Source organism: Mustela putorius, unplaced genomic scaffold, assembly GCF_011764305.1.
Source record: "Mustela putorius furo isolate JIRA1106 unplaced genomic scaffold, ASM1176430v1.1 tig00003834_pilon_pilon_pilon, whole genome shotgun sequence".
NCBI lineage: Eukaryota > Metazoa > Chordata > Mammalia > Carnivora > Mustelidae > Mustela > Mustela putorius.
In genome coordinates, this window is record NW_025421987.1 from 62201379 (window position 1) to 62221630 (window position 20252).

General features: G+C 34.4%; 1 protein-coding gene across 3 annotated transcripts in view; it reads left to right on the forward strand.

Annotated features, from left to right (window-relative positions):
• Nucleotides 1-15368, forward strand: part of MLF1 (myeloid leukemia factor 1) — a 32629-nt gene extending 17261 nt beyond the window's left edge. Inside the window, exons 3-8 of one of the 3 annotated variants that reach the window (XM_004755634.3) lie at nt 3985-4026; nt 7571-7654; nt 8745-8873; nt 10797-10956; nt 12538-12676; nt 15247-15368. In XM_004755634.3, coding sequence (XP_004755691.1) covers nt 3985-4026; nt 7571-7654; nt 8745-8873; nt 10797-10956; nt 12538-12676; nt 15247-15352 — 660 coding nt within the window. In that variant the 3' untranslated portion in view covers nt 15353-15368. The remainder of the gene's footprint in view (nt 1-3984; nt 4027-7570; nt 7655-8744; nt 8874-10796; nt 10957-12537; nt 12677-15246) is intronic. The other 2 variants (XM_045088559.1, XM_004755635.3) reach the window with 2 other exon arrangements.
• The last annotated feature ends 4884 nt before the right edge of the window (nt 15369-20252 follow it).

Genomic DNA, 20252 nt, shown 5'->3' on the forward strand with positions numbered 1-20252 from the left:
ACTTAAAGCATTATTTTACGTGTCTATAGTTTGCTCTGCATGGCTACCTTGGCCCTTCAAAACTTAGATTAACTTTTAACTGTATTTAACTTGCATAACTATAGAATATTTTCATAAGTTTTATCTGAAAGCAAAACTAGGAGGTTACAAACATATTCAACTAGAAAAAAAAGTCCCAGATGCTTATATATCTTAATTACTTTCTTCTCTGTTTATTTTATTTCTATTTTTTAGTCTCAGAAGTGGCAGTTCTAGAATAAAAATCCACAGGAGTTTCTGGTTTTGGTTTCTATTAATTAGTTAAATTTTGTTATTACATAAGTCTTTCATACTTAGACATAAATATGTCACATGTATCACAAATTAGAAAAGAAAAGGTGAGCTGTATCTTGCTAGTATAAATTATAAATATAAAGAAAAAATGAGTTTTGGCTAAAAGAGAGACTGAATGTTTCAAATAGTCCTAAGAAGTTTGATGGATAAAATTAGATTTACCATATGAAAGAAATTTTCACAATCCTTTTATTATTATTCCAGTATGGGTTATTCACATTTCAATTTGTTTTCTTTCAGTTAGTAAATAGTGGTATTTATATCTGTATTTTTGTACTTTTAGGACTATCAGTTTCCATAAAAGTCTAAAATTAAGATCTAAGGAAAAATTATCGAGGGCAGAAATACCAATTATAAAGACATTTTGACATTTTGTCTTTCAATGAGCATTGAAATATCTTGTCTATTTGCTATAAGCATAGCAAGGCAGAAGTAGGGCTCTATATAGTACTTTGTATTTATGTGCATAAATGAGCTACTTATAGCTTTTGTGGAAGAAGGAAAAAGTGACAATTTTATTCCCAATGGAAAAAGACATTATATCATATCAACCGTCTTAAAACGCTAACATCAGTGTACTTTTTTCTTTTTCAAACTGTATGAAGACCCTTTACCAGCCAGGAGTACTGAGTATTGTCCTAGGGCAGTAATAATTTTTAAAATATAGATTTATAAGACAAACCATGACTCTTAATCTCACAAAACAAACTAAGGGTAGCTGGGAGAGGGGGGTTGGGAGAAGGGGGGTGGGGGTTATGGACATTGGGAGGGTATGTGCTATGGTGAGTGCTGTGAAGTGAGTAAACCTGGTGATTCACATACCTGTACCCCTGGGGATAAAAATATATTATATGTTTATAAAAAATAAAAAATTAAAAAAAATAGATTTATAGCAGAGTTACAGCAGATTTTCCAAGGAACATTCAGCCTCTCTTTTAGCCAAACTCATAATTTATACTGGTGAGAAATGGCTCTCCTTTTATCCCATAGGTATGATATATTTGATATGTGTATGTCTAAATGTGAAAGACTTAACGTAATAGCAAAAATAAAACAAAAAAAAAAGATAGCCAAACAAACAATAACAACAAAAGACCTCTATGCCAACCTGAACTTTTCTAAGTTCAGTTAGATGTGAAGGTAGAAACAGAAATTAAAAATTGACTGCAGAAGATGGGAAAGACTGCTGCTATTTGAAAAGAGCACAGCCAAGAGAACGGTAGACTTTTCTGAGTATGCTACCTGTTCTAGTCCATTTAAACTTTAATAAAAATTCATAGAAAGCTTCTCTGTCTCTAGTGAAGCTGTAAAGTTTTTTTTTTTAAAGAATTTTTTTATTTATTTGTGAGAGAGTGCGTGCATGCGCCCATGAGTGGAGTGAGGGGCAGAGGGAAAGGGAGAGAGAATCCTAAGTATCCTAAGCAATGACTCAGTATGGAGCCTTGTGCTGAGCGCAGGACTGGACCCTTGGACCTTGAGATCATGACCTGAGTGGATATAAAGGGGCTGAAATGAAAGAGTCTGCAACTTAACGGACTGAAACACCTAGGCGCCCTAAACTATAAGTTTTTAAATGATTGTTTTCATTAAGCAGTGAGCCATTATGCTGCTGCTTTTAAGCATAGTGGATGAAAACCTGTATTTCAGATAGACATCATGATAATTTTTTTCTTTAGTTTTGGTCCATTACTTGACATTTGTCCTTTTTTTAGGGAAGAAGGAGCAGAGGCAGACAGAGGGGGGAGAGAGAAGTTTTTTTTTTAAGATTTTATTTATTTATTCGAGAGAGGGAGGGAGAGCAGCAAGCACAAGAGGGGGAAGGATCAGAGGGAGAAGCAGACTCCCCACTAAGCAGGGAGCCCTATCTGGGGCTCCATTCAAGGCTCCATTCAGGGCTCAATACCAGGACTCTGGGATCTGGACCTAAGCTAAAGGCAGATGCATAACCTACTGAGCCACCCAAGCGCCCTGGGAGAGAGAGAATCTTAACCAGGTTCCATGCCGAGCGCACAGCCTGATGTTGGGCTCCATCTCATGACCCTGAGATCATGACCTGAAGCTGAAATCAAGAGTTGGCTGCCCAAGTGACTGAGCCACCCAGGTGCCCCTAAAACTAGATAATTTAATCTATAAATTTAATCTTCCAAGCAACTGAGCCACCTAGGCCCTCCAACATTTGTCATCTTTATCAGCCATTTTATGAAGGAAAACAGAGACTCCTACAAAAGTAGGGGAAGCATCAGTTATGCTATTTTCTTATTTTCTTGTTTATATTATTAGCATTTTCTTCAGTTCATGACTTCTTTATGGGGGATTTTTTAAGCCACTTTTCCATTTTGGGAGGATTAGTTTTATTTAAAACATGATTTTTAAAAAAAAATTTTTTGGATTTTACTTACTCATTTTAGAAATAGAGATGGAACATGAGTGGGAGTCAGGGGGAGGAGCAGAGGAAGAGGGACAAGCAGACTGAGCACTCGGTGCAGAGCCCGACTTAGGGCTTGATACTAGGACCCTGAGATCATGACAGCACCTGAAATCGAGTCAGCTGCCCAACTGACTTAAGCCACCCAAGCACCCCTGAAACTAGATAATTTCATCTGTAAATATATTTAACTAAGCAGTTTAATTCACGGTATGACATGTGACCATCTAACATTTAGATTGAGTGATGGTGCCAGAGAGAATCTACAATGTTTTTATTTTCAGTGAAAAGAAAGTAAAGAAATAGTATTGATGATAATACACTTATAATAATACACTTTGGAGATTACTGTTCTAAATATATAGTACAGATATATATAATTTGATATAATTTATTATAAAATTTAATATATATACAGTTTTCTCTATTTTTCAGCATAATTTACAAAGGAGAAAAGTATCACTGAATGATGGTAAAACCTTATATATACCCTTTACCCCAAAATTTAAATTTTACTTTCAGTATTTGAAACTTCCAAGTAATGAAAGTTTTTAATATGTATATATGTATGTCTAAAATTTTATTTTTACTTCTCTGTTACCTACTGAGAAATACAATTTGTGAACTATTAGATAATTATACTTAACATTCTTTTGCCTATCAAAGACCCTACATATTTTTAAATCCATGTGTGATCCTTTCTGAAGTCTATATTTTTTATTATATGTATTAGTTCTTGGGAGATATTTATTAATTTTTTTTCCCAGTGTTTCTACTTTTGAAATGTTATTAATTTAAATAATTGCTTATTTTTAATCAGTTATGAGCAAGATTAACTCATCTCTTAAAAATACAGAACAGTTGAGCAAAGGAAATATGAGATATTAATCATTGTACCTTATGTTTTAATTAATTTTAGTGTGAAATTGTATTTCCTTTGACAAATGTTTGTCTTAATCTGTAGCAAATTCAACTGCCTTTAGTAAATACTACAGTAGTCATATTTAAAAGTAGTATATGGTCTCCCTATTTACCTGCCACGCTCCTATCAGGCTTTATGATGAATAATAAGTGGTTAGTTTTTTAAAATATATTTTGATGATTTTTTTATTAAATGGTTTTAAAACTTTGTTAAGTTATGAACTATGTGATTATATAGTACATTTCTTTTTCAGGGATTATTATATAATAAAAGTCAACCAAAATTAACTGGATTTTTTTTCTAGGCAATGAATTCTCTTGTGCCTTTTGGCAGTTTTGGCAGTATGGTTCGTATCATGAGACACAAACCATTTTAACAATATTTTCTGACAAATATTTATTTTTCATTAACTCAGGCAAAAGTGAATTGGCATGCAGTTTCACTTATTTTCAAAATAGCTTTTTGGAATTTGTACTGAAACCTGTTTTATATATTAATCTTAAGAGTATTCAGGCATGTTTTTTCTGAACTAAGTCATATGAACATAGACAAAATCAGTCTTCCAAGAAAGAAAAAATACATTTTAATAGATAAATATTTACTTGATTTACAAAAGGGATCCCCATAGTTTGTTTGAAAGTTTGGACATTTTCACATATTTATGATGACTTTCTAAAAGATGAAAAAGCACCAAACTATAGCTAGAGGAGCACATTTGGAGAAGCTCAGATTGTCTGCTCTTTCTAGGACTCTAAAGTTAGTTTGTACGTGCTGCTTTTCCTTTCCCACATCCAAGTATGGCTAGTCTACAACCAGCTTTTCTCCTACTCCTGTTTCTTTTCTGTGATGCTAGTTTCTAATCACTGAAAAGCAGCCTGAGGAGTAGCAGAGAATAGCATGACTTTGGAACATTTCCTATGGATGCATAGGAAATGTTCCAAAGTTATCTGTGGATGCATCTGTGCTCTTATGAAAAAGTTTCTTCCGTGTTAGACTTGAATCATTTGTCTCCTTAAAGTTGGATGAACCACATTTGTCCTTTCTGACCAGAGTTTCAGTGGGACGAATGACAAATTAAAAAACCACTTATAGCCAGAGTTATCAGTAAAATGATCAGAAAATTCAGCATGCTGTGGAAGCACAGATAGAAGAAAGCCTTTTACCCAGACCTTTTGGGGTGGTAGGGTGATGGTGTGGAGATTTATCAGAGATTTCTGGAACCTTAAGGATGAATAGGAGTTAGCCAGGAAAAGCAGGGAGAGGAGGAAAAAGAGTGTTCAACACAGAAGAAACAGCACATGCATAGACTTAGTGGCTAGGGAGCTCAAAGATATTTTGGATCACTTGGCTTTGGAGCATGAGTTGGAGAGTAGATAGAGATAGAATGGTAACCAGGGACTTCTTTTGGCCTGGTAAGGACTTTAGACATTATCTTAAGAATAGTGGAAGCAGTTGATGAATTTTCACCAAAATGGTAGTAGAAGCACATTCTCATTTTTGAAAGATTATTGGAAGGAAAGATTAGAAGGGACCGCAGAAGTTAAAGTGTTAAAGTGTTCTGGGAAATATTAGTAATGGCTTCTATTTAGGCAGTGGCTATGGTGTCTCATCTGAGACTTAAAGAGGTAAATGGGTAAAACTTGGGGATTTACTGGGTTGAAAGGACAGTAAAGAGGGAAAAGGAAAGTATTATGCCTACATTTTGGCATGAAGAATTAGCTACGTGAAAATACCACTGAGGTAAGGAACAGTGCATTCATACAATACAGATATGAGAGCAGGGACGGTCAAAAGATCATTTTGGTTTGGGGTGTTGGTATTTGAGGCATCTGTAGTATGTCCAGGTGGATTTATCTGGTGAACAATTGGATGTATGTGTTTAAGCCAAGCTAGAGATGATTTGTTCATTCATTCAGCAAATATTTACTGAGTCCTCCTTATGTGCAAGGGAATTATTTTTAAAGTATTGAGAATATAGTAGTGAATAAGACAGAAAAATAGCCCTACCTTCACAAAGATGATTTCTAGAGTGGGAAGACAGGCAATAAACAACAAAATAATTTCAGATGAAGTACTTCAAAGTACTATGAAGGAGATGAAGCAGGGTAATGATATAATGAGAGATGGGAAGTGAAGCAGAGATTACTTTTGCAGGTGGCCTTTCTAAGGAGGTAATACTGGAATGATGAGAAGAAACTATGCTGAGAGTCAGGATAAAAAACATTCAGGGAGAGAGAAGAGCTTGTGTACAAAGTTCCCAAAGGCCTTAGGAGCCCACTGGAATCTTAGCTCTAAATTGTACCGATACTTTTTGTCACTCCAAGGTGTTGGGCCACCACCCCACAGCAAATACAGATGGGATTTGGGATGGCTGATTTGACAGTGAATTGTGGAAAGGGTTGAATATACCTTAACATCTTATCTTTTCTTCCTTCTCTCCCTCTTCTTATTTGGGCTAGCCCTTCCAACTCTTGTGAATTGTATCTCTTTTATAGCCATGATTTCTCAACCTGATGATGAAACAAAGCATTCAGAATGTTTCCCGAATTGTGTTGAATCTCTGAAATGCAGATTTATTCTATTGCAGTTCTTTGTGTATCCAAAGATATCAGTATCTCCTAAATGTGCCTTTGTTCTTCCCTATGGTGTTAAGTGCCCTTCTAAAGAAGAATTTGGTTTTCCCATCTGTTTCCCATTGTTACAAGTAATAAAACCCACTGGAAGGCAGGGACACAGACAGGCCTTTGATAATTCTTTATTGAGTCCCAGCTTGGCATACAGCAAAAGAATCTCTAGAGGAGTTGAAATACGGGCATTGAACTACAGTGCCTTACAGGATTTAAAAGACTGCTGTTTGAGTGGAGGAATTCCTTGAATCAAACACTCCTTCTGTTTTATAATAGTAAACAATGCATCAGGTGACGCACTAAAATGTGTGCATCACTTTTTAAATTTCTTGTGAGTGTTCTAACAGTAAAACTTAAAATCAACAGGAGATTTTTCTAGAGCAGAGCTTCTCAGCCCCTGACACCACTGACATTTTAGGCTAGATAATTCTTGTTCTAGGGAGGCTGTCCTAGTCTTTGTAGGATTTTAACAGGGTCCCTGACCTTTACTCAGTAGATTACAGTTATACACCCTCCACAGTTGTGGCACACAAAAATGAATATAATATTAACAAATGTCCCCTGGGAGTCAAAATCAGTCTTGACTAGGAAATCAGTGCTAGAGGAATTAACTACTCTTCTAAAGAAGCATATACCATGCCTGAAGCGAATGTTCTACTGAGCCTTCTGTGGTAGGCAGCAAATTCCAGGCCTACAGTAGAGGGAATTAACCTTTATTACTTGGAACCTCTTACGATGTAAAAGAGAGCTGGAGACTAAAGAGGCAGTTTCTATCAGCTGTGTTGTACTGGTGGAAGTGACATTGGTATCTTATACCCAAGTTTTACTGCTTTGCATGGTGAGATATTGAGAGGAAAGAAGGAAAAACTTGAAAACTAGTCTATGCTAGAATTGTCCCAGCCCAGAATACACTGCTCAGTATTTAAATATTAACTAAATTTGTTATGAGAAAGTTGGTAAATGTGTGTTTATATTTATATGTTCCTGTGTGTATGTATACACATATATGTATGCATGTATTTACAGTGATGCAACCCCCTAATCATTTAAATGTTGGCTCTTTGAGATTTTGTATATGCTTCCATTTTTTCTTTAACAAATTGCTTTTTTGTATAGTTCTTAAATTATCTTTGCCTGGCCGATTGCTGCATGGGCTCCCACTGCGTAAATCAAAAAAAAAGTTTTTCAGCTGTTTTGGAAAGGTTGATTTGCTTCTTTTGTGTTGTACTTATAGTTAATAACATACTTCCTAATGTCCTGTAGCGTACAGATGTCAACCCTTTTCAGGCAATGGACCGAATGATGTTAAATATGCGAAACAGTATGCAGGAATTACAAAGAAACTTTGTAAGTACTAAAAAATTGATGAGAATGTTATTCTCAGTTATTGGTATCCTATATTATAGTGGCATTCAACTTTTTTTAATCATGGTCCACAGTGGCTAAAAAATATATCTTAACAGTATGACCCAGTACATAATACTTGTGTACTGTATTAAAAAACCTGAAACAAAAGTTTTGTGACAAAATGATCATACTATTTACACTGTGTGCTTATATTTTTGTTTTAGCTCATATTTTTAAAATCCTGCTCACAATCCAACAAATTGATTTCATAACCTATGAGTTTGAAAAACACAACCACCTCAAAAACATTTGTCTTGCTGAAGGTCACTATTGTAAATGAAAATTTTTATATGAATTTAGGCTTTTTAATTATTTTTAGTTTGTCTACTTAAAGATACTTTGTGGCATCTAGGAAATTAAGTTTTAGTATTTTCTTTTAAAAAGCTGAAAACAGAAATTTCAGAAATATGTTTAGGCATTGGATTATATCAATAGAGTTCAAATAATTATAAACTAGTACTGATACTCTTTTCTACTCACAATATTAATATTCATATTGAATCAAGTTAATCAAAAAATTAACTTGATTCAATATGAAGAAGACTCATTTTAATCATCTAGTTTAGAATCTAAGGACCATTTCAGAATGTCCAAATGTAGGGCATTATTAATGATCTTCATAATCTAGCAATCTGGTACCCACAGGAGGTATGAAACTTCTTGGTGTATGGCTAATTGCCTCAGTGTTAGCAAAATTGCACACAGGGGTCAACCACTGATTATAAAAGCTTCATAGGCTTCAGGGCTTAGCATCTGTATTTAAATCTAAGCTGCATGTCTTTGATCACAAAGACTTAAGGATCTCTGAGTGTGTCACTTATTATTCCTCACAAGCAGAGTTCGAATCAGTACCTAAAATGGAAGGAAATGAGGTCCTTCCTGGGGGTGCCATTTGGATATACCATCCTGATAATATGGTTGGTATCCTTGGTAGTACTTTAACTAGTGTTGTTACTTATTTGAATCATCTGATGTCAATTCTTCATACTTGACTAAACTCTCTGGACTTAAAATTTATATTTACCTCTAGGGTCACCTTTCAGTGGATCCAAATGGACATTCATTTAGTTCTTCCTCAGTTATGACTTATTCCAAAGTAGGAAATGAACCACCAAAGGTTTTCCAGGCCTCAACTCAAACCCGTAGGGCTCCAGGAGGAGTAAGTATTTTCTGAGCATTCTTAGAGCTTTATAAAGTTGTGGAATGATAGGTCACCTGTATTGGATTTTAATTACGAAAGCTTGATCTGGTATTCTGGGGGTAGAGATGAGGGAAGAAGACACATATCACTGTGAAGAACAGTAATACTAACTGTATTTACTTAGTTAAGGCATTCTTTGTCCTCCCTTCCACCCCCACCTCAGAGCCTTTTTTCATGTAAATATCTATTGATGTTTATTCTTACCTTTACATGTTGACCGGGTAAGTAGACACTAAAAGAAGTCTTTGTCTCATGAAATAAATATCTATTTTCAATTTATATCTGAAGCAAAAGAATTTTTTTAAACTCATGAAATACTTCAAGAATATGGAAAAGATAGAGAAAATAATATAATAAATACCCATATTCCTTCCACCCAGTTTAGTCAAATCATAACATTTTTCTCTATTTGCTTTAAGTTCTTTCCTGTTTTGTTTTCTTTTTAAGCAAAAATACTAGATGCAGTTAAAGCTTTCAGTACACTATTCCTCCCTGGTTCCTTTTCCCTTTCACTCCCTCCCCACAAAAGAACCATTTTCTTGTATCTCAAACTTATGATTCTCATGTGTGTTTTTGTAATTTTATTACTTATGTATGCTTCGTAAATAATATAATGAATTATTTTATGGGTTTCTAAACTTTATGTAGTTTCATGCTAAATGTGTCCTCTGCAACTTGACTTTGCTCAGGCATATACTTCTGAGATTTATTCAGCTTGATATATGCAACTCTATTTATTTATTTTGACTTTTCTATATTATCCAAAATATCAATATACCACAGTTTTTAAACTATTTTTCTGTTGATTGATATTTAGGTATTTCTGATTTTTCACTTACTTATCTTTATACATGTCTTCTTGTGCAAATGTTTTAGGAACAGTATTGTTGGTTTGTAGGAGGTGGGTGCTTTCATCTTTATGTAAAAATTACTAAGTTACTCTCACACAGTGGTTGAAACAGTTGGCTCCCACAAAGCCTGGTATGAGAGTTCCCGTTTCTACACTTCCTCATTAGTACTTATAGTTAAAAAAAAAAAAAAGTTTGCCTGTTTACTGGGTATGAATAGCTCTTACATATAAAGACATAATTTTAGGGCGCCTGGGTGGCTCAGTAATTTAAGCCGCTGCCTTCGGTTCAGGTCATGATCTCAGAGTCCTGGGATCGAGTCCCGCATCGAGCTCTCTGCTCAGCAGAGAGCCTGCTTCCCTTTCTCTCTCTCTCGGCCTGCCTCTCCATCTACTTGTGATTTCTCTCTGTCAAATAAATAAATAAAAATCTTTAAAAAAAAAAGACATAATTTTAATGATGCTATTGTTATAGTGCAGACATTTTCATTTTCACTTGCTATAAGTGACATACATCTTAAATGTAAACAGTTTAATTGTAGACATCCCGCAGCAAACCATGCTAATATTAATAGTCTTTGGCTATCATGAATATTCTTATAACCCATAGAATTGATATGTAAGAGCCATGAGATTCAAGCTGATCAACATGACTGCTGAATTATCAATCAGTTGCCCTTACTTATAGGGATGTACTCCCAACTATGAAACTGTTAAGACACTGTTGAAGGCACTAAGTCTTATATAATTAATTATTTGTTATACTATTTGATTACAACTTAGAAAGAGTTCAAATTATATTGGTTCTATTTGCCCAAACATTAATTTTAAGCAGTTCAGAAAATATCAGAGAATTATTACCACAACTCTACTGCAAATTGGTAGTGGAACTAAGTAATACCCAGTGTTTTTAGAGCTGTAGATTTATGGTCTTAACCTCTATTAGTAAATAGGTCCTGAGGAGTTGAGAATTATATCCATTCTCTATATATTTAAATAATAATTTTTAATTTTTATCTTCTTCATTTTTTCAGATAAAGGAAACTAGGAAAGCAATGAGAGATTCCGATAGTGGGCTAGAAAAAATGGCTGTTGGTCATCATCTTCATGACCGAGCTCATGTCATTAAAAAGTCAAAGAATAACAAGACTGGAGATGAAGAGGTCAATCAAGAGTTCATCAATATGAATGAAAGTAAGTTGTCACGGAAAATAGCATTCTTCTTCTTAAAATAGCATCTGTACTGGTAGAACTTGATGAATTTTTTTTGTAGAAACATTCCATAAGGTGTCATTTTGAGGTAGTTTATGAATAATATGTGTGGGGACTACCAGGGACGATCTTATCAAAGTAATAAAATTGGGGTTTCATTGTTTCATAGAGATTTGTTTTTTATACTGATTTTCGGTAATGTTATTTATTTTTTGTTCTATACTTGGAAAATGGAATCTTTTGAATTGTCATTTAGTAAGATTGCCAGTAGGCAAAATGAGTTTTTATGTATTTCTAAGGTATATTTGAAAAGTATAAAAAAGAATAAAGAAAACTAAAATTATCCATAATCCCAATCCAAAACAACTATTCATGTTTTAGTATATTTCTTCCCAGTAGTTTTACGTATATGTAAACACATACACTTTTTCTAAAAATTAGTATTTTATTATGTAGTTTATATTGTGCCTATTTTAATTCACCATTATAATTGTGAAAACAGTTACCTATGATGTTTTTCAAAAACATTCTAAATGGTTACCTAAAAGTTTTTGTGAATGGGCTATCATTTATTTAAAACATTCATTATTATTGGGCACTTCAGTTTTTGTATAGATAAGATTTTAATTTCTTGTATTGTTAGATAATATATCATGTATATTTCAAGTACATCTTTCCATTTTCTGGATTTTATGTTCATTCTTCAATGCATATAAGTCCTTGCAGTGTCGTAACTCTTCTTATTATAGTTTTTAGGTTAAATTCATCTTCTACTTTCCAAAAGTATTTTGAGTAAAAGTGTTTTGTCACTTTAAATTTTTTAAATGGAAATGGTTTATTATCGTATCATTTCAGAAAAAAATTCTCTTAGGGTTGGCTTGGACAAAGTTATTTTTATGCAATGAGATGGAAGCTACAACATCTTAACTTTTAATTTTAACCTTTATAGTTTTGTCATAATTAAATATATATAGAGTACTTAAGAATAATGAAAACGTTGAAGAAAAATTTAGTGAGGGAACACATTATTATTATAAACGCCATCTGATAGAACAAGTATTACCATTTACCTATTGTTAATCAAAGTTAGATTGCCTAATTCATAACAAATTTACAGTTGAGATGAGTAACCTGTCTTAGGAAACTGAGAACAGAAGCTTGTGAGGTAGGCCAAGTTATGCAGGAAAATGGTGAGGTTAATAGGAAGTGCTAGTTATAGAAGTGCCCAAGTACAGACCAGGAAGATGACCCAGGAAGAAAGAGTATAAGTTCAGTGTAATTGAGTCAAAGGGTTCATTGGGTAGAATAACATGATATGCAGGCAAATACATGAAAAACCAGATCATCAATAACCAAATTATGAATAGGAATAAAAGAAGAATAGGCAAAAAAAAGGAAATAGTACCCTGAATCAAAGACCTTTATATTTGGGGCAGTTCCCTGCCTCTGTCTTGAGGTTAGGCTGAGGGAAGCACAAGGCCAGAATCAAGTATGTGGGAGCCAAGGCAGCTACTGACAGTTCATATATTAATACTTGCCTCTTTATTTTGATATTTAATGTAGGTGATGCTCATGCTTTTGATGATGAGTGGCAAAATGAGATTTTGAAATACAAACCAGTGGGACAGTGGCGCAACATAGAAAACCCTAGGATGAGAAGTGTTGGTCATGAGAATTCAGGCTGCCGAGAACTTAAAAGAAGGTAAAATTATTTCTAAAACAAATTATATATTTTTTTAACAAGAATTAGAAGAAAAGTAATGTAATTTTACTTCTGTCAGGAAGTTTTGATTAACATCCGTTGTTTCTATCAACGGTATCTTTTTTGAAGGATGTAATGACTTTATATTATATCTGAGCATTCCACACAAATTTGAATTTGTATCTAAAAACCAATAATATTTCAAGATTGCATGATTAGTAACTCACTAGCAAACTATGCTTCAGAAGACAGAGGCTAAAATCCTTTTAAGAAAAAGTGAAATATTATAATGTAGTTCTTCTTAAAACAAATTTTAATCTGGATGTAGGAGGAGTTATACATTTCATGCCAGGTAAGATATTGGTATCTAGAGATCTGATAAGGGAGGAGGGGCTGTATTTGAAAGGCTTAACAAAACTCCCCTTACAAGTCAATGGTAAAAGAATTTTTAGATACTTGTGTAATACTTAACATTATTTGCACCTATATTAGGTATTAGATATTTTGGAAGACTTTTCCCAAAACTTTAGCCTCCTTTGGGATTACCTTTGGAATAGCTGTGCTGAAACCACACCATTAAGATTATAGAGGTTTTTCAGTTAACAAAACCAAAAGACAACTGACAGAATAGGAGAAGATATTTGCAAACGACATATCAGATAAAGCGCTAGTGTCCAAAATCTATAAAAAACTTAGCAAACTCAACACCCAAAGAGCAAATAATCCAATCAAGAAATGGGCAAAGGACATGAACAGACATTTCTTCAAAGAAGACATCCGGATGGCCAACAGACACATGAAAAAATACTCCACATCTCTCAGCAACAGGGAAATACAAATCAAAACCACAGTAAGATACCACCTCACACCAGTCAGAATGGCTAAAATTAACAAGTCAGGAAATGACAGATGCTGGCGAGGATGCAAAGAAAGGGGAACCCTTCTACACTGTTGGTGGGAATGCAGGCTGGTGCAACCACTTTGGAAAACAGTGTGGAGGTTCCTTAAAAAGTTGAAAATAGAGCTACCCTATGACCCAGCAATTGCACTACTGGGTATTTACCCTAAAGATACAAACGTAGTGATCCGAAGGGGCATGTGCACCCGAATGTTTATAGCAGCAATGTCTACAATAGCCAAACTATGGAAAGAACCTAGATGTACATCAACAGATGAATGGATAAAGAAGAGTTGTATATCTATACAATGGAATACTATACAGCCATCAAAAAATGAAATCTTGCCATTTGCGACAATGTGGATGGAAGGCAGCTATGCTCACCACTATACCACCAACGCGCGACGATGTGGATGGAACTAGAGGGTATTATGCTTAGCAAAATAAGTCAACCGGAGGAAGACAACTATCATATGATCTCCCTAATATGAGGAAGTGGAGTTGCAACATGGGGGGTTTAGGGGGTAGGAAAAGAATAAATGAAACAAGATGGGATCAGGAGGAAGACAAACCATAAGTGACTCTTAATCTCACAAAACAAACTGAGGGTTGCTGGGGGGAGGGGGGTCGGGAGACAGGGGTAGGATTATGGACATTGGGGAGAGTATGTGCTATGGTGAGTGCTGTGAAGTGTGTAAACATGGCGATTCACAGACCTGTACACCTGGGATAAAAATACATTTTATGTTCATAAAAAAATTAAAAAGATTATAGAGGTTTTTGTGTATATTCTAGAGTTGGAATTTAATTTGGTTCTCTGGGGGAAAAAATGGAAAACAATACCTAGTTCCTATTAAATTTACAGTTGAGAGAGAGGGAGGCCTCACCAGGCCTTAAAATAGAAATCTATTCTAGGCCTTAAGAGAGTGGAGGATTGCTGCAGAAGGTGGAAGGCTTCACAGAACCAGCGGTGGACAAGCGGGTATCAAGTAAATCAGAAGCCTTGTGCAGAATTTCATGAGCTAGGATCTTTTATTTTTAAATACTTACTTAGGAATTTAGAGCCCTAATACTTTCTGTAGAAAATTAGCTCCCATATTACTTTCCGGCAATATTTGTCTCAGTTTGGAAACTCTGTTGATAAAAAAAAAATACAGTGCTAAGTTTGACTATGAAATAAGGTCCTTGTTAGAGAAAGCATACTCTTTATAGATGATCCATAAATCTGTGGCCCTGTCCGTGGCATTTCCTATAAACCAGCCCTGTCCAATAGCCTTTTCTGGAATGATTTTCTGTAATAGTGAAAATGTTATGTATCTATACTGTCCAATATGGCACCCATTAGACACATGTGGTTATTGAACCACTCTTCATATGTGGCTGATACAGCTGAGGAACTGAATTTTAAACTTCATTTTATTTTAATTGATTTAAATGTAAATGATGTGGCTAGTGGCTGCCAGTCAGATGGATAGCATGGTTAAGCAGTTAAATCTATCTCAGGAAAGCAGCTGTTGCTTTCTTAAATGTGAATGAAATAATCTCCCATATGTTTTTCAAAGCTATTGTGGAAGTCTTAGATAAAACTTAAAAGTATTTTTTACTCATGTTTGTATTGATTTGTAAACTACCATTTGAAAAATGGTATTAATGTTCATATTGTATTTCTCAGGGAGAAACCTCATCAAAGTCCAGCCATTGAACATGGAAGAAGATCAAATGTTTTTGTGGACAAACTCAACATCAAAGGATCACCTGTGAAAATCAACAAAAAATAAATAGCCTTGCATTTGATTTCTTTAGTTTTGATTGTTTTAACAGAGAAAGTAATGGTGCTGGGTAATACATATAAGACCAATCTTTTGTTAAATCAGTACTGTATTTAACTTTCTTCTGATATCTGAATGTTCTTGGAAGTGCTAGCTTTATATTGTCCATACTTTAGGAATAAAACTTTAATTTTCAACAATTCAAGTTGCTAAACATTCTATAAACTCTTTTCTTTAAAACATACTAATTTTTAAGGCTGATTTTGCTTTCCCATTTATCTTCCTATTGGCTGTGTTTTCTTTTATATAATCAATATTGAATGTAGAGCTAGTTTTATCATATGTATTAGTTATAAGAAAGTAAAATATTAAAAAATAGTCTCAGTTTTCACTAACACACCACCACAGTGATGCTAAGAAAGGTACAATAATTTAAATCAGATTTCATGTGTTATATAGCCAGCTAGCTTAAGATTTTAAAAATAAAGCAAAATTATATAGTACTGATTTATGAGAAATTATTTTGATAAATTACCTTAAAATCAAAGAATTCTGAATTTTAAGGAGATTTTAAATCGCTAATATATGAGTTTTATTCTTATAATTTCATTATATAGTGTATTCTTTTTTGTTCCACATCACATTCTTAACATTCATCAGACTTTACATTGACCTTTCTCTTTAACTTCTTAAGGTAGCATATTTCTGCTCTCCTTTCCCACAAACAGCTTAATCTGTCTCCACAGTTAACATTCTAAAGTTGGAATGTCCTTGGAGAAACTCTGCTCAGCCTTTTTGTGACATTTAGAAAAATGCATTTGGTATTCTGTAAACCTGAATGATTGATTGTCTCAAAATTTCTTTGACAGGTGATATGTGTTCTTGAGCGAGGTACTTAATAATTCAGTTGTTCCCTTTTATACCATTTAAAAATTCAGCTTTAGCTTTTTTTATTCTAGAATTCAAGCATTAATCTGTTTTTAGAAAAAGTTTGAAGTTTATGAGAATATTAAATCTTAACCTTAAGTTTTTGTTGTTTCAGAGGAATAAAGACCAGAAAATCCACTATCACCTTGTAATCCTAATATCTTACTTTTTTCACTTTTGAAATAGAACTACGTGATTGAGCTTATCCTTTCCTATTTTCCATATTGTATCCTATTAATTTTATTAGTTGGTGTGTTTCATGCCTGTAATTAGTTACAAGATAAGATGCATACATGTCAATTCATTTTTATAACACAAAAAGTAATTGAGCATGTATTAATTAAAGATGTTAACATTTTCCTCTTATGTATACATTGGTATACTAATAACATATTGGGAAGTTGTCATAAGGCCTGAATTCTAAATAACACTTTTGCATAAATTTACTTGATAGAGCAAAATCCCAATAGAATAGACACTGTAATACTCTTCTGCCTAAATCATTACACTGATAACTTGAATCATTATATTCAAAAATGAAAACACACTTTAATAAATGTATTTAAAACTAGATAACTTCTGGGGCCCCTGGGTGGCTCAGTGAGTTAAGGCTCTGCCTTCGGCTCAGGTCATGATCCCAGGGTCCTGGGATTGAGCCCCGCATCGGGCTCTCTGCTCAGCAGGGAGCCTGCTTCCTCCCCCTCTCTCTGCCTGCCTCTCTGCATACTTGTGATCTCTGTATGTCAAATAAATAAATAAAATCTAAAAAAAAGAATATTAAAACTATATAACTTCTATGCAACATATAGCAGTTACAGTATTTACAGCTATTTTTTCTCCCAATTTGTTTATCATAGAAAGTAAATAAAAATTGAATTAAATATATATTTCTTCTTATGCCACAGAGCTTCATAAGGGGCCACTCATAAAACTATGTGACATAGAGTGAGTAAATGTCAATTCTTTATATCCACATGTTGCTGAAATGTCCTCTTTTCAGAATTATTTTTACCATGCTGCTGAAGTCAACCATATAAGAAAGAAGATTCTCTGTAGCTTGTAGTTCATATTATTTTTCCCTTGTGGATAACCATTGATGTTTCTGAAACCCTGGATCTTTTGGGACTAGAAAGATAGTAACAGTTTGGTGAATGTGGCCTTGGCAATGAGGCCAAGTTGGATTCCTTTCCTTGCTACATTAGAGTTCTTCCTGGCAGTCTCAGTGATAGGTTTCCATTACTCTGCCTTTATGACTCCATTCTCCTTTACTGGAGAGGAGCACATTAGACCTGCAGGTTGCTGGAGGGGAGGAGGCTGGGGGGATGGCATGGCTGGGTGATGGACATTGGGGAGGGTTTGTGTTATGGTGAGTGCTGTGTGTTGTGTAAGACTGATGAATCACAGACCTGTACCCTTGAAACAAATAATACATTATATGTTAACTTAAAAAAAAGTAATCAGATGATGCCCTAAATATGGCAATATGATGATGATGGTAATCGGAGATGGTGCTTTGGGGAGGTGATTAGCTTATGAGGGTGGAGACCTCCTGAATAGCATTAGTGTCTTAATAACAGAGACACTAGAGAGCTCCCTTGCCTTTTTTTTTTTTTTTTTTTTTAAGATGAGACCACTTTATGAAAAAGATTCTCTGTCTTTTATTTCCATACTTAAGAGCTTTTTTATTTTTTTTAAGTGGCCTCCATGCTAGGCCTCCAATGCAGGCCTTGAACTCACAACTCTGAGATCAAGACCCGAGTTGAGATTAAGAGTTGAAGCTTAACCACCTGAAGCACCCAGATGTCCCCATACTTAAGAGCTTTGTAACTGTATGGTTTATATTTAAACTTTCTCCTCCCTTCTTGAAGAGGGAAAGTAATTATACTTCTATAGGAATACTTTAATATTTGTATTATTAATTAAACAAGGAAGCTAGTAGACTTAGATAGCTTTAATGTCTTAGTAGCCCATTTAACCAAATCAAAATAAGCCTTTTATGCCTCAAGGTTAAGAAATTGAAGCCTATAGACATCAATCACTAACAGCCAACTAGACTTTTTCATAGACGGCAACCATTTAAGCTAACGCCAGTCAATCGAATAACTTTCCTTGTTTGCTTCTGCCTCTTCTTTATAAAAGTCTCCCTTAGCTCTGGTTGGTGGAGACCTCCTAACCACTTCCTGTTTGGCCACTGCCTTATTACAATTGATTTTTCCTCAAACTCAAACTTATTTTTAAAGATTTTAATTTTTTTCAGTAATCTCTCTGCCCAGTGTGGGGCTGGAACCACAACCCTGAGATCAAGAGTCACCTGCTCTACTGATTGATCCAGCCATGTGACCCTCAAACTCAAAATGTTTAATATGCCATCTAGCTCACTGTTTCTCCTGTTCCAATTTTTTCCTCCCACTTGAAAATTTTTAAAGATTTTATTTTTTGATTGATTTGAAATACAGCATGTGCAAGCCGGTGGGGAGGAACAGAGGGAGAAGGATGAACAGACTCCTTGATGAGCTCAGAGCTTGACATGGGACTTATCTCAAGACGATGAGATCATGACCCAAGCAGAGATCAAGAGTCAGATGTTCAACCCACTGAGCCACGTAGGCACCGAGCACTTGAAAATTTTTAAAGATGAATTGAGAAAAAAGTCATTTTGGCATATGTGTAATCTAGGAATATCTAGTCCAAATAGTCCAAAATGTCTAAGACAAAAAGTCTGTTAACCACTTGTGCTGTTTTGCATAAAAAATGTGGACAAGTGCATTTAAATAATAGCTTTTGTTAGTATGATTATAAGAAAGCTTTCAAGATAAAAGAGGATTTTTTAAATATGATTTAATGATTATGAATATAAGGTGTATGAAGTACTTTTTAAAAAGTTATATGAAATATTTCTGATAAATAGGTGCATTTGTGTAAAGGAATGAATATGCTCAACTATAGTCTTCTTCCAAGTTTTATTACATAAATTAATGCTAATAAAATCTTCTAGTTTATATAAAACCAAGGTTGAACTTCTCATGATTTAAGCTTTCCAAATTTCCTATATTGATTTTATGGGTCAGATAATTTATTGTTGACTCCATCAATTGTGTAAGATTGCAAAATACAAAATGGTGTTTATCTAAATAAAATTACAATGTAGATCTCTTTTAAAGGGGGTTTAATCTTACAAGATTACTATAATACTATTCATTATAATGACTGAAAGTGTTAGCTAAAATTGTAATTTTCCAAATCTTTAGTTAACTTTTCCAGAGCTTAGAAAATATTAAATTAGTCCTTGGACACTTGGATAGTTTCTTTCTTTTTTTTTTTATGATTTTATTTATTTATTTGACAGACAGAGATGACAAGTAGGCAGAGAGGCAGGCAGAGAGAGGGGGAAGCAGGCTCCCTGCTGAGCGGAGAGCCCAATTCCAGGACCCTGAGATCATGACCTGAGCTGAAGGCAGAGACTTAACCCACTGAGCCACCCAGGCACCCCATACTTGGATAGTTTCTAAGTAAAAACTGATACAAGATTTTGGTCACTGAAGATGGTTTCAAATTTCTTAGAGATTATAAAATGACTATGAATTAACTGTGGAAATGTTTTGGATGATACTGTATATGTGTATTTTGCCACTTTAAAAGTTAATGGAATTAAGAGTACCTGAGTGGCTCAGTTGGTTGGGTGTCTAATTCTTAATTTTGGATCAGGTTCTGATCTCAGGGTTGTGAGATCCAGTCTGCATAGGGCTCTGCACTGGCCGTGGAGCCTGCTTAAGATCCTCTCTTTCTATCTCTGCCTTCTGCCCCCAACAAGCTTGCTCTCTCTAAACACATACACACACACACACCCCTTAACAGAGATAATCTATAATAACATAAAAATTTAGCTAGACAGTTCTTGGTTTTCTGTCTTCCAGTTTTCCTTTTGGAATAAAGAAAAGTTGATTATTTTGATTAAAAGTGATTAATAAAAATAATATATTCA